Source organism: Oncorhynchus tshawytscha, linkage group LG02 (assembly GCF_018296145.1).
Source record: "Oncorhynchus tshawytscha isolate Ot180627B linkage group LG02, Otsh_v2.0, whole genome shotgun sequence".
NCBI lineage: Eukaryota > Metazoa > Chordata > Actinopteri > Salmoniformes > Salmonidae > Oncorhynchus > Oncorhynchus tshawytscha.
Genome location: NC_056430.1, coordinates 57,827,965 through 57,845,090, shown reverse-complemented (window position 1 = coordinate 57,845,090; position 17,126 = coordinate 57,827,965). Strand labels below are relative to the sequence as shown.

Genomic DNA, 17,126 nt, shown 5'->3' with positions numbered 1-17,126 from the left:
ATGTGCCTTTTACTGAGGAGTGGCTTAATGAAACCCTGCTCCAGACCTCAGACTGGGGCGAAGGTCAGCGACCCTAAGCATACAGCCAAGACAATGCAGGAGTGGCTTGGGACAAGTCTCTGAATGTCCTTGAGTGGCCCAGCCAGAGCCCAGACTTGAACCCGATCGAATATCTCTGGAGAGACCTGAAAATAGCTGTGCATCGACACTCCCAATCCAACTCGACAGAGCTTGAGAGGATCTGCAGTGAAGAATGGTAGAAACTCCCCAGATACAAGCTTGTAGCGTTATACCCAAGAAGACTCAAGGCTGTAATCACTGCCAAAGCTGATTCAACAAAGTACCTAGTACAGAGTCTGAATACTTATGTAAATGTGATATTGCATTTATTTTTAGAATAAGGCTGTAACATAACAAAATGTGGAAAAAGTCAAGGGGTCTGAATACTTTCTGAATGCACTGTAGACCACATGGAGAATTCAATACATCAGATTATTCAGACTATTATATGAAGAAAGACTTGCTAAAGGGCAAAATTCAGCTTTTTGAATTATCCCTCTATTACTTCAAAGAAGAAACCACTTAACCCAAGAAGAACCCACTTAAGAAACCACTTTAACCCACTTAACACCAAGACCTCTCCAAGTTTTCACCATGATTGTAAAGGCCTAGTTATTTTGTTGCTTCGACAAAGTCATTTCTGAAGATTATTATTTATTTCATGTGATTCATTTTAAGGTTAAAAAAAAACTGTCCCTCATTTTAGGGTCAACCCTGTTATGGGAACTGAACTCTTGATTTGATATGGTGAAACTAACGCTTTTAAAATACACTACCGTTCAAATGATTGGGGTCACTTAGAAATGCCATTGTTTTGTAAGGAAAAGCACATTTTTTGTTCATTAAAATAACATCAAATTGATCAGAAATTCAATGGAGACATTTTTAATGTTGTAAATGACTATTGTAGCTGGAAACTGCAGATTTTTAATGGAATATCTACATAGGTGTACAGGGGCCCATTATCAGCAACAATCATTCCTGTGTTCCAATGAAACATTGTTGATTAAAGAAGCAATACAACTGGCCTTCATTAGGCAAGTTGAGTATCTGGAGCATCAGCATTTGTGGGTCTATTACAGGGTCAAAATGGCTAGAAACAAAGAACTTTCTTCTGAAACTTGTCAGTCTATTCTTGTTCTGAGAAGAAGAAACTGAAAATCTCGTACAACGCTGTGTGCTACTCCCTTCACAACAGCGCAAACTGTCTCTAACCAGAATAGGTACAGAAATGTGAGTTCCCAGTGCACAACTGAGCACGAGGACAAGTACATTAGAGTTTCTAGTTTGAGAAAAAGACGCCTCACAAGTCCTCAACTGGCAGCTTCATTAAATATTATCCGCAAAACAGTGAAGAGGCGACTCCGGGATGCTGGCCTTCTAGGCAGAGTTTCTCTGTCCATGTGTCTGTGTTCTTTTGCCGATGTTTTCTTTTTATTGGCTAGTCTGAGATATGGCTTTTCTTTGTAACTCTGCCTAGAAGGCCAGCATCCCGGAGTTGCCTCTTTACTGTTGACGTTGAGACTGGTGTTTTGCGGGTACTATTTCATGAGGAACATTGCCTTTACATTTCAATCATTCAATAAAGTTGAACTTCAGCAATATAGATTGAATCCAGCCCTTAATTTACCTTCTTGAAGATGGTCAACATGGACATGTTTTGCTCCTCTTCTCCTTTCTTGAAAACTGGTTTAGTCTCTGCTGCATTTTCTGAGGGGTTAAGGAACAAAGCAATCCATTAAAGGGGAAATCTGCAGTTCAAAAAATAGCAAAGCAGAGACCCCCTCCACTGTTTCAGTAAACAGCTGAGGGATGGGGCTGGAGAAATGTAACCACTTTCAAATTCATAGACAGAGCTATGGATGCAAGGACTGAGCATCAATGATACTAACATTACAGTTTTAACCATGTTTTGAGGCTATAGAGTGTTTGTTTACAATAAAACAAACAGGAGTACAGCATGATTGGGGCCATACTTGCAAACATGAAACTTTTTCAAAGTACATTTTTTTGCTTTGTCTCAAAATGTGCAGTCAGTCAGTTGCATGTGATCCAATGCTACATGAATTGATAGCTGTTCCCTTAAGATAGCCTGGCACATTTAGCCCTAACCTGACCAGCTGTCCTGTCCGGTGATTATTTCCTCTAACAAATTCCACATCAGCCAATCAAAGATCTTAGACTTTATGTCCTGTTTTTTTTTCTCTAATCAATCTATACACAATACTCCACATTGCAAAAACTATTTTTAGAAAATGTTGCTAATTTATAAAACATAAGAAACTGAAATTTGACATTTACATAATGTAAGTATTCAGACCCTTTACTCAGTACTTTGTTGAAGCACCTTTGGCCGCGTTTACAGCCATGCGTCTTCTTGGGTATAACGCCACAAGCTTGGCACTCCTGTTTTTGGAGAGTTTCTCCCATTCGTCTCTGCAGATGCTCTCAAGCTCTGTCAGGTTGGATGGGGAGCATTACTGCACAGCTATTTTCAGGTATGTCCAGAGATGTTCAATTCCGGGCTCTGGCTGGGCCATTTAAGGACATTCAAAGACTTGTCCTGAAGCCACCTCTGTGTTGTCTTGGCTGTGTGCTTAGGGGCGTTGTCCTGTTGGAAGGTGAACCTTCGCCCCAGTCTGAGGTCCTGAGCGATCTGGATCAGGTTATCATCAAGGAGCTCTCTGTACTTTGTTCAGTTCATATTTCCCCTGGTCTTGACTAGTCTCCCAGTCCCTGCCATTGAAAAACATCCTCAAAGCATGACGCTGCCACCACCATGTTTCACCGTAGGGAGGGTGCCAGGTTTCCTCCAGATGTGACGCTTGGCATTCTGGCCAAAGAGTTCAATCTTGGTTTCATCAGACCAGAGAATCTTGCTTCTCATGGTCTGAGAGTCCTTCAGGTGCCTTTTGGCAAACTTCAAGCAGGCTGTCATGTGCATTTTACTGAGGACTGGCTTCCGTCTGGGCACTCTACCATAAAGGGCTGATTGGTGGAGTGCTACAGAGATGGCTGTCTATCTGGAAGGTTCTCCCATCTCCACAGAGGAACTCTGGAGCTCTGTCAGACTGACCATTGCATTCTTGGCCACCTCCCTGACCAAGGCCCTTCTCTCCTGTTTGCTCAGTTTGGCCGGGCGGCCAGCTCTAGGACAAGTCTTAGTGGCTCCAGATTTCTTCCACTTAAGAATGATGGAGGCTACTGTGTTCTTGGGGATCATCAAAGAGTGCAAGAAATGTTTTTACACCCTTCTTCAGATCTGTGGTACGACACAATCCTGTCTCGGAGCTCTAAGAACAATTCCTTTGAGCTCATGGCTTGGTTTTTGCTTTACATGAACTGTCAACAATGAGACCTTATATAGACAGGTGTGTGCCTTTCCAAATCATGCCCAATCAATTTAATGTACCACAGGTGCACTTCAATCAAGTTGTAGAAACATCTCAATGATGATCAAAGGAAACAGGATGCACCCGAGCTCAATTTCGAGTCTTTGTATTATTTCTACATTTAATATTTTCACAAATCTAAGAAACAGAAATGGCTGTCGTTTTACCTTTCTTGAGTAGATCCAGCTTGTTCTCCTCATCACTAATTCTGTTTCCACTTTGGGTCTTGTAATATTGGTAGAACTCCTAAAGTAAGGTTCAGAACGACAAATTATCTCAAAGTGGGGATGGTAGTTAAACGTAGGAGATCAACTGGAATGGATAAAATGGAGGTATTACGCATTTTGGTTCCTTTAACAACACTGGAAAATCAATAAGTAGTGAATTAAATGTTGTGAAAGGGTAACCATTTTTCACCTTAAAATGTATACCAAAAAAACCCCATTGATTTCAATGTATAACAAACCATACAACTCTATGCACAAGGACTACTTTTAAGAATTTATACAGAGCATTTTACAAAAATTTATTTACAGTAAACACTGTGCAGTTGCAAAGTTTGGTAACTATTACGGTAAATTACCCGAAAGCATTATTTGCATTACTTATTATCATTGAGTAAACTCTCCTAAGCACTTTTTCAGCCAAATTGATGTAATAACATAAAATCCAGAGTTGAGTTATTACCAGTTTAGGGAGGACCACATAGGATATTATGGCCAATAAGATCACTGCACAGGCTGTGATGAAGTATCCAAAAGCAGCGTCATTTATCTCCGAGCCACCTGGGGAAGGAGAGAGAGAGAGTGAGAGAGCGAGAGAGAGAGTTGACTTTGGAATGCCACTGTTGCCCCCAACCCCTGTATCATCTCTCAGACTTACTTGAGATAGCACAGATCATGGAGAAGGCAGCGAAAGTTCCCGCCAGGCCTTGCCCACTCATGATGGGTGTGGTGTATTTGGTAGGCAGCTGGCCTGCCATGCCAAACAGACTGCCCTGCAGGATAGCTCCAAAGGCTGAAGAGGTTGTTAAAGAAAACAGTCATAATTCTGACCAGAGTCCAGTCATACAGCAAGAAATTATCGCTTGATGAATTAATGACTACTCATTAAGTGATCCCAATCTGCCCCATTTACTGCTCATACACTACTCTACATATTTATTTGGACAGTGAAGCAAAGTATTTTAATTTGGTTCTGTTCTCTAGTATTTTGGATTTGAGATCACATGTTTCATGAGGCAACAGTACAGACTGTCTGTCACCTTTAATTTGAAGGTAATATCATACACATCTGTTTTGCCATTTAGAAATGGAAGTATTTGTCATAAGTATTTGAACAAATTCACTTATAGTGTATTAAAGTAGTCAACATTTTTGTATTTGGTTTCCATATTCTTGGCACACAATGACTACATCAAACTTGTGACTCTACAAACTTGTTGGATGCATTTACAGTTTGTCTTGGTTGTGTTTCAGATTATGTTGTGCCTTATAGAAATGATGGTAAAAAACTGAAAGCGCGAACCACCGCATTTAATCATGGCAAGGCAACTGGAAACATGACCGAATACAAACAGTGTTATTCACTCCGCAAGGCAATCAAACAAGCAAAGCGGCAGTATAGAGACAAAGTAGAGTCGCAATTCAATGGCTCAAACATGAGACGTATGTGGCCTATAGGACAAACCAGTGCCACCGACACAGCCCGCTACCAAAGACTGAGGACCAACAGAAAGCTAATAACATTAGATTTAATATGCGACTGCACATGAAGTAACTTTCAAAGTTCTTGAAATTTTCCGTATTGACTGATCTTCATGTCATAAAGTAATGATGGACTGTAGTTTCTCTTTGCTTATTTTAACTGTTCTTGCCATAATATGGTCTTTTACCAAATAGGGCTATCTTCTGTATACCCGCTTACCTTGCCACAGCACAACTGATTGGCTCTAATGCATTAAGGAGGAAAGAAATTCCACAAATAAATGTTTAAGAAAGCACACCTGTTAATTGAAATGCATTTCATGAAGCTGGTTGAGAGAATGCCAAGAGTAACCCTTCCGGTTATGTCGATATAGGACTCGTTTTACTGTGGATATAGCTACTTTTGTACCTGTTTCCTCCAGCATCTTCACAAGGTCCTTTGCTGTTGTTCTGGGATTGATTTGCATTGATTTTGTGTCTCCTTCCTGAGCGGTATGACGTCTGCGTGGTCCCATGGTGTTTATACTTGCCCACTACTGTTTGTACAGATAAACGTGGTACCTTCAGGCATTTGGAAATTGCTCACAAGGATGAACCAGAATTGTGGAGGTCTACCATTTTTTTTCTGAGGTCTTTGCAGATTTATTTGGATTTTCCAATGATATCAAGCAAAGAGGCACTGAGTTTGAAGGTAGGCCTCGAAATACATCCACAGCTACACCTCCAATTGACTCACATTACGTCAATTAGCCTATCAAAAGCTTAAAAAGTCATGACATCATTTTCTGGAATTTTCCAAGCTGTTTAAAGGCACAGTCAAGTTAGTGTATGTAAACTTCTGAACCACTGGAATTGTGATACAGTGGACTATAAGTTAAATAATCTGTCTGTAAACAATTGTTGGAAATATTACTTGTGTCATGCTGAAGTAGATGTCCTAACTGACTTTCCAAAAGCATAGTTTGTTAACAAGAAATGTGTGGAGTGGTTGAAAAATTTGTTTTAATGACTCCAACCTAGTGTATGTAAACTTCCGAATTAATATAGTATCTAAGAGGGTGCCCATATGGTTACGGATTTTGGGTTGTACCTGGTAGGTTCCTTGATCATTTGTGTGAGATTGAGGGCTTCTAGCTTAGATTGTAAAATGGCTGGGGTGTTAAGCATATCCCAATTTAGGTCACCTAACAGTATGAACTCTGAAGATAGATGGGAGGCAATCAATTCACATACGGTGTCCAGGGCACAGCTGGGGGCTGAAGGGGGTCTATAACAAGTGGCAATGGTGAGAGACTTGTTTCTGTAAAGGTGGATTTTTAACAGAAGAAGCTTGAATTGTTTGGGCACAGACCTGGATAGTAAAACAGAGCTCCATCTCTGCAGTAGATTGCAACTCTGCCCCCTTTGGCAGTTCTATCTTGTTGGAAAATGTTATAGTTAGGGATGGAAATGTCAGGATTTTTGGTGGCCTTTCTAAGTCAGGATTCAGACATGGCTAGGACATCTGGATTGGTGGAGTGTGTTTTATTCACTGCTTTAGCAATCTTAGGCAGGAGGCTTCTGATGTTAACATGCATGAAACCAATGCTTTTACGGTTACAGAAGTCAAGAAATGAGAGCGCTTGGGGAATGGGTCTGATGTTGGGGGCTGCAGGGCCTGGGTTAACCTCTACATCACCAGAGGAACAGAGGAGGAGTAGAATAAGAGTACGGCTAAAGGCTAAAAGAACTGGTTTTCTAATGCGTTCGGAACAGAGAGTAAAGGGGGCAGGTTTCTGGGCACGGAAGGATAGATTCAAGGCATAAAGTACAGACAAGTGTATGGTAGGATGTGAGTAGAGTGGAGGTAAGCCTAGGCATTGAGTGATGATGAGAGAGGTTTTGTCTCTAGAAGCACCATTTAAGCCAGGTGCGGTCACTGCATGTGTGGGGGGTGGAAGAACAGGGCTAGCTAAGGCATACTGAGCAGGGCTGGAGGCTCTACAGTGAAATAAGCCAAAATTACTAACCTAAACAGCAATAGAGAAGCCATATTTACATTAGGGAGAGGCATGTGTAACTGAGTAATCACAGGGTCCAGTGAATAGCTAGGCGAGTTGGAGGCACGGAGGTTCAGACAGCTAGTAGGCCGGGGTTAGCAGCAGGCTAGCAGATGGGCCTCAGGGGGACGTCGCAACGGGGGAGCCTGTTGAAACCCCCTCGAACGGTTACGTCGGCAGACCAGTCGTGATGGATGGGCGAAGTAATTGAATCCCAGGAATTGCTTGATAGATCTACTAGGCTAGCCGGGAGATGGGCCTAGATTCAAGGCTAGCTCCAGGCTAACTGGTGCTTGCTTCAGGACAGAGACATTAGCCAGGAGTAGCCACTCGGATAGCATCTAGCCAACTGTCATGATCCAGGTTCAGAGCTTGTGGTAGGAATCCGGAGAAATGGTGGAGAAAAGCAGTCCGATATGCTCTGGGTTGATATTGCGCTGTGCAGGCTGGCAAGAGTTGACCGGGCGGAAGCTGGCAGATGTCACAGTTAACGATGATGGCTAACTGACAACTAGCTAGTAGCTGGCTGGCTTGAAGGTGGTTACGGTTCTAAAGTATAAAAAATAGCAGATTCATACAGCATTGGGCGAGGTGGGTTGCAGGAGAGTATGTTCAGTCCGTAGATGGAAAAATGAGATTAAAAATATATACGAAGAAAGAAACAATATATACAAGGGACGGGATAAGACAATCAAAACATCCCACTGCTACACCATCTTGGATTCCCTATATATTCCCGTGCTATTTTTCTTAGGGCTAGACCCCTTTTTTCTCCACTTCCTATCTGAATGACATGCCCAAAATTAACTGCCTGTAGCTCAAGCCCTGAAGCCAGGATATGCATATAACTGCATATAACTGGTACCATTGGAAAGAAAACACTTTAAAGTTTGTAGAAATGTTAAAATAATGTAGGATAATATAACACAATAGATATGGTAGGAGAAAATCCAAAGGAAAACCAACCAGAATTATTTTTTTAAGAGAGACCATCCTCTTCGAATTGCAAGAGGAAGGTCATATTGAAAATTAGCTCCCTGGATATAATTCCTATGGCTTCCGCAGGGTGTCAGCAGTCTACTTTCAAGGTTTCAGGCTTGTAACTTCAAAAAACTAAAAGGAAATATCAGTTTTAGTAGAGGGACACTGTCTTGGAAGTTTGTGTTTGTGTGTGCCATGAAGACATTACGCACCTGCTAAAATCATTTTCCTATTGAACATACTTCTTTCCGAAATACATATTATAGTTTGATTACATTTGAAGGTATCTGAGGAGTAAATAGAGACATATTTTGACTTGTTGAAACAAAGTTTAGGGGTAGATTTTCGGATTCCTTTCTCTGCAAGTTGAACGAGTGGATTACTCAAATCGATGGGGCCAACTAAACAGACTTTTTGCGATATAAAAAAGGATTTTATCTAACAAAAACAACACTACATGTTATAGCTGGGACCCTTTGGATGATAAATCAGAGGAAGATTTTCAAATAGTAAGTGAATATTTAATCGTTATTTGTGATTGTATCACACCTGTGCCGATTGAAAAATATTTTGATGTGGGGCGCAGTCCTCAAACAATCGCATGGCATGTTTTCGCTGTAATTGGTACCGTAAATCGGACAGTGCAGTTAGATTAAGAATAATTTAAGCTTTCAGCTGATATAAGACACTTACATGTACTGTACATACATTTTTAAAATCCATAATATTTATGATTATTTATTTGAATTGCTAGCTAGCGGGACTCCTATCCCTAAGAAGATTCTTCAGATATATGTGTTGACTGAATATAAGCAGTAAGTGATGTCTGCTAAATAATGGGGCAGTCATATACTGTAGCACCTACACCTACTGTACATACACATGAGTTACTCACTCATTCATGGCTGTTGATCAAAATAAATAAGTACCAACATTCTTTCTGATAGTCTTTAATAAAAAAATGTTTTGACTGTTCGTCTCATGACCTCAAACTGCACCATTTTGTTTCTCTCCGTCGCCAACACGCACTCTAAACATTTGGATAATAAAGCATTTAAATGCATATCGAAGACAGAAGCCGGCTCTTAATGAGTTCCGAGAGGCGATCTGTTATCCAATGATTATTAATATTATTAACAACCCTGCATTATAATTATATAAAAGCCCCTTAGATATTCTCACAGAGCAGATTTGCCATAAAATGCACACATTTGTAAGTCCCAAACTCTAAAAGTAATTAGAAAGGTAGATACAAAAGGTAGTAATCAAGTGACATGGCCAAACTTTAATCGACAGAAAATCGCCTGCTAAATGTCTACAAAGAAGCATGACAAGGTGCGCAGGTGCGCAGCTGAAGCTACTGACCTGTCTGTCTCTGACTTCGACCAGCTGTGATCGAGATGCTCCCTCCACTCAGACCATCGATGCTTCCTTCGCTCATACATCCAAACAACTCTCTGGTCCATGATCTCTTCAGACCTCTTTATTTTCACGATTAGCCTGATTTATTTTTCTTGAATTTCCTGTACACGCAATTCAGCTTTTAGCTGCCATATACTGTATACTGAAATAAAGCTAAACTCAGTTATAGTTATCCTGCTAGTTGTGAATCAGTGGAGGCTGCTGAGGGGAGGATGGCTTATAATAATGGCTGGAACAGAGTAAATTGAATGGCATCAAACAAATGTGTTCTACTAGTGTCTGTGTTTTTATGGTCTCCACTCTGCTAATCTGGGCATATGGTCACCAGAGATGGCTTGAGCTGACAAATTAGTTAAAGACTGCATTACATAGACAAGAATGTGTTTTACTAGAGATAGCTAAGGAGTAGAACAATCCCTCATTGTCTCAAAATCATCCTTGCATCTGGGAAACTAAATCAGGGTGGGGTTAAGACAACAACCCACGTGCAGATAACGACAGGGATGTGTGGATCCAATCATGACTAAGCATTTCTAGTGTCAGCTAAAAATAGTATTCTGCATTTGTGTAAAGGTTAGGTTACTCGGTACAACACTCAAGGGTGTGGGGTCGACTAGGCTCACTATTGCAATAATTAATCGATATTGAATAAAGATGATTGTTTGAAGAAGTGACAAAGTCTCTCTCACTTAATTAGAATATTCCAAGACAAATCCCACCTATTCCACTCCAGCCATTACCACGAGCCCATTTTCCCCAATTAGGGTGCCACCAACCTCCCTCGTTGTGAATTCCTCCCTAAAACCAATACCTTACTTGTCATTCTTGCACTAACACTTGTCTTATCTTACTAGCACTGATTTTACTGATAGATGCTTTAGTGAGGAATGTTAATCTTTGCAATGACTGTGATATGTGGTTGTTCTATCTACCTTAGTTGAATGCACTGACTGTAAGTCACCCTTGATAAGAGTGTCTGCTAATGAACAAAATGTAAAATCTTAAATAAAGACATACTACATTGAGGGTGCTGAGGACTAGTTGTACTTTCAGGACAATTCAGAGGATTGAAGGGGAAAAGATTTGACACGTTAAAAAGAGGGAGGAAGGAGGCAAAAAAGGGACAGTAGAAAGGTCGGAAAAACTCACAGTTTATGATGACAATCTTGATCATCGTCAACGTGAAAAAGGGGAGGGGTGCCATCTCTATTTTAACCAAAATGGCTGTCAGAAGAAACACCACCAAAATCACTGCCAGGCTGCCCATGATCCGAAACTTCTGAGGAATCCTGTGAGTTAGAGAGTTTGAGTGAAATATCTGAGGTCAATCTTATGCTTAATTACAAGTGTTTCTCCTGCCTAGTACACTTTTCAAAGTGTACTAGGCAGGGCCAAGCTGAAATGCAATGGCCTGGCTACGCATCCACTGTAGTTGCTGGAACCGTGCTAGAAAGGACAATGTGAAAATAATATATCTGCTCTAGTACAGTGCCGCTTGGGTCGGCAAGATAGTGTAAAAAGGGTACAATTGTCTAAGTTGAACCCCAAAGGAAATCTAAGCATGCCTGCTCAATACATGCACACATTATCATATTTGATGTCCAGCAAAAGATTAAAGTCCTACTCCAGTCAAAGATTGTCTATTATATTTGCAAGATACTTCTAGTGACTGCTCTAACAATGGAAATACATGTCCTCAAAGATGGAAGGCAGGTGGGAGGAGGAGAGATCAGGTGGGACCATTCTAGCCAATGAGTGGGCCAAAACCTCACATTTGTTGATTTTTAGCAATGTTCACGTAGACTTGATTGTGTGTTTTGGATAATTGTCTTGCTGCACGACTGAAACTACGCTTCAGCTTCAGTTCACAGACGGATGGCCTGACATTCTCCTGAAGAATTCTCTGATACAGAGCAGAATTCATGGTTCCTTCCATTAAGGCAAGTCGTCCAGGTACTAAGGCAGCAAAGCATACCCACACCATCACACTCCCACCACCATGCTTGACTGTTGGTATGAGGTTATTACTGTGGAATGCAGTGTTTGGTTTTCACCAGACATAACGGGACCCATCTCGCCCTTGTGTGTGTACATGACTGCATTTATACTTGGTATATTGTTTTTCAACAGGAAAAGGAAAAGATAGCTGTAGTGCATCTTCAAGATGTAACTTTTGGAGTAGTGCTTTAATGCATTAGGAAAGATGTGGTTGGGGTGCTGGACAAACCTTTGATGCAGGACTGAGTTGAGACAGGTGAAGGCCAGTAAAGGCACCATGGCACAAAGTGTCATTACGTTATTGAACTTGGCCTCCAAAAGGCTACGGTTGTTCCCTTCTACCCCGTTCCCATTGCCTGACAGGTTGGTGCCCATTTGGGAGGGGTCTCTGAGACGGCTGCTAAAATACTGTAGAGACAGAGGACAGCCACATAATTTTTGTTAATTGCTGATGTGTGGTGATAGTTCTGGCACAACATGTCTGCCATGCATCACCCTTGTGGGTGCTATACATCTTTAGTGGAAGAAATACAATAATATATAAAATATACAATTATGTGAAGCACATTGAGCATGCTATAAAATGCTATTGAATTTAAAACCATCATTAATTAGTATAATGAGTAGATTAGGGGTTATCAGTACTTCTGTTAATAATCATTGGCTATCAAGAAGATCTGAAAAGTAAGACTTGAGACATATTTAGAAATTGATACAGACATTTCACTAAAAGCTCTGGCATTGTATCGTTGAAATATATTCTTTAATTATTCACAATCTTAAGGTAGATGATAAAAAAATATTGTGTGCTCTACCATGGTGGCTGTCATGAAGAAGTTCCATGGCAGGAGCGTTCCTAAGCCCAGCATGAAAAAGATCAGCCACACGCCATTGTTTCTGTTGGATGACAGAGTAGAGGAAACTAGGGTTACAGACGTTATTTGTAATTTGACAAAAAATACCATATTATGTAGGCCCACAGAAATGATAAAGGTAGAATTGTAATCACTTGACTGTTATGATACAAAATGTGGGGGATTCAATTAAGCAAATTCTAGTAATTTCTGCAGGACTATGTGCAACCACTGGGGGAACCCTGGACGTCTGACTGACCTCAAGGTGGGCCCGCTAACCACAGTCCCTGAAGAGTTAACTCCCTTAGGGGAACTCGTAACACTTCCAATCCAAAGGCTAACATAGCGATTACATTACCATTTGGTGCAGAGAAGTAACCAAGTGTGTCACAGAAACTTGATACTGTATCTGAGGGTGCATTGTCAAAATGTGAAGATCACCATACACATTGAACACATAAAAAGGAGGCTGCTACTCACTTGTCTTTTGGCTCGTGGACGGTCATTATTTATCTTCAGTGATTACTATCACCCTTTATACTTCAGCACCAAACCTGAAAGAAATGGGTTGGATTGAAAAACATTGTTTTTTTTCTCATTAGTCATGTTGAGGAATACAAGAAAACAAACTCATATTATTGCATGTTATTTTACCAACTACATTAGAGAAAAAATGCAAAGAGGGCTTTAGGAACTTAAACTGGGTTAGTGGAATAAAAAATCGTATTTTAATGAATATGGGGCTATGAGATCTGAAAACTAGGGTTAGACTACATTTCCTCTGTGCTGAAACTTCAATTGAATGACTGAAATGAAGATCTGCTGACTCTTTGCATTAATTCAGTAGCATACTGACTAATAGCCTAGGCTACAGTTGTTTTTGCTCCTGTACAATGTAAGATTAATATTCGTAATATTACCAAACATCGAGGCATTAGACAGAGAGAGCATCATGCAATGTGACAATGAGTGATCAAAAACGTACAGCAACAGACTCAGTATCATCAACTACCCATTTCCAGACAGTTGTCAAGATCTTCTTATTTTTTTAAAGTTGAGAGGTAGGCTAATGGACATTCTAAGAACTCAGATGTTGACTCCTCCCACAATCAGGGAAGCCCTCACTCCTCCCAGCACAACTATGTGTGCGTTTCAGCAGCCTATAGTGACTAACTGGTGTGGGTGCAAATATAACACATAGACAAATGCATAAGATGTATAGAATAGCTGAACACTAAAAACAGACTACATGAAGGAAAGGTGACATAGCTGCCTAGACCAGCTGGACATACAAAGATCAGAGGGATAGACAAAGGAGGGGGTCAGCCAAAGGACCAACTGATGGATTACAGACATCAATCACATCACAGGGGAGACACAAGTCTGTTTGATCTTAGATAAAAGACACACGTACAAAGGGACACATGGAGTTAATTACAGGGTCTAAACACAGGCCACAGGAAAGAGGGACGTATATTATCTTTAGGTCAAAGCAAGGGTCTTGTCATCATTATAATCTGACGGAAAGCAGATGTGGGCGTTACTGGCCTGAACAAGCAGGATGCACAGATTGGGATGTAACTTAATTTGCATATGGGAGGGACTTATGTGGTATGTGTATAACTCAGAGCGAGTGCTCTGAAAAAGTGTGTGTGTTTCGCGGACCGCTCCGGCTTATGATACTTTTGTATTAAAAGTCTATATTGATTTTCACAAAGTTCTTGGTTGTGTCATATTTGAACCGATTTGCCACCACACTGGCGCTATCTTAATGTCTACTCTGCCCCACAGCCTCCCGACACTCTTTTCCATATTCTCCACACTACGGGGAAGAGAGCTGTGATGTATCAAAAGAATAACAACTTAAAATAAGCTACATTATTTTTCTCTATCTGCTTAATAACTGTACGGGCCTCATTACATTTTCTATTGGGATCTGTAGGCTATGGCATCTCACAAGGTAGCCTGCTGTGTTCAGTCTTAGGTCAATACTGGTCAGAATGGATGGTCTGATTAGGTTAATCATTCTAACAATATGCAATTCAAACTTATCAATAACTTCCTTCCTTTACCTTTTTCATTGCCCTGTGTCTCTGGGGTGAAATCAATGAGAATCACACCTCCCTGTCTCTCTCTATCACTCTCTCTCTGTCCCTCCCTCTCTCTTTCTGTCCCCCTTCTCTCTCTCTGTCCCTCCCTCTCTCTCTCTCTGTCCCTCCCTCACCCAGGCATGCACATTCACAGACCTTTTTTCTTTAAAAACCGTCTCCTTTTCTCAAATTTAGCCTAGGTCTTGTGTTCCTCTGGTTAGCAAATGCAACTCAGCACGTGCTCTACTCCCTGCACTTAAGGGGCTTGAGCGTCAGCAGTAGAGCACTCACATATGCCACGCTACACATGTATCAAGACAATTATGTGTTGCACAAAAGTACTGTGCATGTAGTAGGCTAGGCTATAATGATCAGTCAGACAGGGTGCAGATGTAAAAATCTAAACAAATAGTTTAGGTGTATAAATGCAATAACCCTACCCTCCAAGCCTCTAAACATTACACTGTAAGCAAATGAGTATAGAGCCCACTACCATTTGGTCAACCAATAGCCTACGTATAGCCTTGTCTACACTGTGCAAAATCAGGAAAGCTCTCTCTTAAAAACACATGAACTGTGCACTAAAATCCAAATGCATTGTTGGTCTACAGCACACAGTACACTGTACCATGACGTGCAAGGCATCAATGTTGCATAATTCTACATACATTTTCCTGGCGCAGTTGTATTTACACAGACCGTAGCTCCAAATCAAACATATACAACTATCTCAAGTCAATAGGAGTAGTCATGTTTGACGCAACAGCATGGAATGATGTTGCTGGCAGGATTGAGTTGAGTGAAAGCTGTGTGAGGTTAAGCAGGACCTAGGAGTTAGGCCTACAGTGTCTCCTGACCCCCCTGTCTCAGCTTCCAGCATTTATGCTGCAGTAGTTCATGTGTCGGGGGCTAGAGTCAGTCTGTTATATCTGGACTATTTCTCCTGTCTTATCCGATGTCCTGTGTGAATTTAAGTATGCTCTCTCTAATTCGCTCTCTCTTCCCTTCTCTCTCTCTGAGGACCTGAGTCCTAGGACCATGCTTCCGGACTACCCGGACTGATGACTCCTTGCTGTCCCCAGTCCACCTGGCCGTGCTGCTCAAATCAAATCAAATCTAATTTTATTTGTCACATACACATGGTTAGCAGATGTTAATGCGAGTGTAGCGAAATGCTTGTGCTTCTAGTTCCGACAATGCAGTAATAACCAACAAGTAATCTAACTAACAATTCCAAAACTACTGTCTTATACACAGTGTAAGGGGATAAAGAATATGTACATAAGGATATATGAATGAGTGATGGTACAGAGCAGCATAGGCAAGATACAGTAGCTGATATCGAGTACAGTATATACATATGAGATGAGTATGTAAACAAAGTGGCATAGTTAAAGTGGCTGGTGATACATGTATTACATAAGGATGCAGTCGATGATATAGAGTACAGTATATACGTATGCATATGAGATGAATAATGTAGGGTATGTAAACATTATATAAGGTAGCATTGTTTAAAGTGGCTAGTGATATATTTACATCATTTCCCATCAATTCCCATTATTAAAGTGGCTGGAGTTGAGTCAGTGTCAGTGTCAGTGTGTTGGCAGCAGCCACTCAATGTTAGTGGTGGCTGTTTAACAGTCTGATGGCCTTGAGATAGAAGCTGTTTTTCAGACTCTCGGTCCCAGCTTTGATGCACCTGTACTGACCTCGCCTTCTGGATGATAGCGGGGTGAACAGGCAGTGGCTCGGGTGGTTGATGTCCTTGATGATCTTTATGGCCTTCCTGTAACATCGGGTGGTGTAGGTGTCCTGGAGGGCAGGTAGTTTGCCCCCGGTGATGCGTTGTGCAGACCTCACTACCCTCTGGAGAGCCTTACGGTTGAGGGCGGAGCAGTTGCCGTACCAGGCGGTGATACAGCCCGCCAGGATGCTCTCGATTGTGCATCTGTAGAAGTTTGTGAGTGCTTTTGGTGACAAGCCGAATTTCTTCAGCCTCCTGAGGTTGAAGAGGCGCTGCTGCGCCTTCTTCACGATGCTGTCTGTGTGAGTGGACCAATTCAGTTTATCTGCGATGTGTATGCCGAGGAACTTAAAACTTGCTACCCTCTCCACTACTGTTCCATCGATGTGGATAGGGGGGTGTTCCCTCTGCTGTTTCCTGAAGTCCACAATCATCTCCTTAGTTTTGTTGACGTTGAGTGTGAGGTTATTTTCCTGACACCACACTCCGAGGGCCCTCACCTCCTCCCTTTGTGACGAGCTTGGAGGGTACTATGGTGTTGAATGCCGAGCTGTAGTCGATGAACAGCATTCTCACATAGGTATTCCTCTTGTCCAGATGGGTTAGGGCAGTGTGCCGTGTGGTTGAGATTGCATTGTCTGTGGACCTATTTGGGCGGTAAGCAAATTGGAGTGGGTCTAGGGTGTCAGGTAGGGTGGAGGTGATATGGTCCTTGACTAGTCTCTCAAAGCACTTCATGATGACGGATGTGAGTGCTACGGAGCGGTAGTCGTTTAGCTCAGTTACCTTAGCTTTCTTGGGAACAGGAACAATGGTGGCCCTCTTGAAGCATGTGGG

At 41.5% G+C, this 17,126-nt stretch overlaps 1 protein-coding gene across 1 annotated transcript in view; it reads right to left on the bottom strand.

The window, feature by feature from the left end:
• Positions 1 to 17,126, bottom strand: part of LOC112222564 (equilibrative nucleoside transporter 1-like) — a 32,563-nt gene that overhangs the window by 13,142 nt on the left and 2,295 nt on the right. The window contains exons 2-9 of the mRNA XM_042301458.1: positions 12,933 to 13,006; positions 12,414 to 12,495; positions 11,828 to 12,006; positions 10,750 to 10,889; positions 4,335 to 4,469; positions 4,140 to 4,237; positions 3,620 to 3,698; positions 1,691 to 1,770 (exon numbers count right to left, since the gene is read on the bottom strand). Of these exons, the coding sequence (XP_042157392.1) occupies positions 1,691 to 1,770; positions 3,620 to 3,698; positions 4,140 to 4,237; positions 4,335 to 4,469; positions 10,750 to 10,889; positions 11,828 to 12,006; positions 12,414 to 12,495; positions 12,933 to 12,958 (819 nt within the window). The 5' untranslated portion in view covers positions 12,959 to 13,006. The remainder of the gene's footprint in view (positions 1 to 1,690; positions 1,771 to 3,619; positions 3,699 to 4,139; positions 4,238 to 4,334; positions 4,470 to 10,749; positions 10,890 to 11,827; positions 12,007 to 12,413; positions 12,496 to 12,932; positions 13,007 to 17,126) is intronic.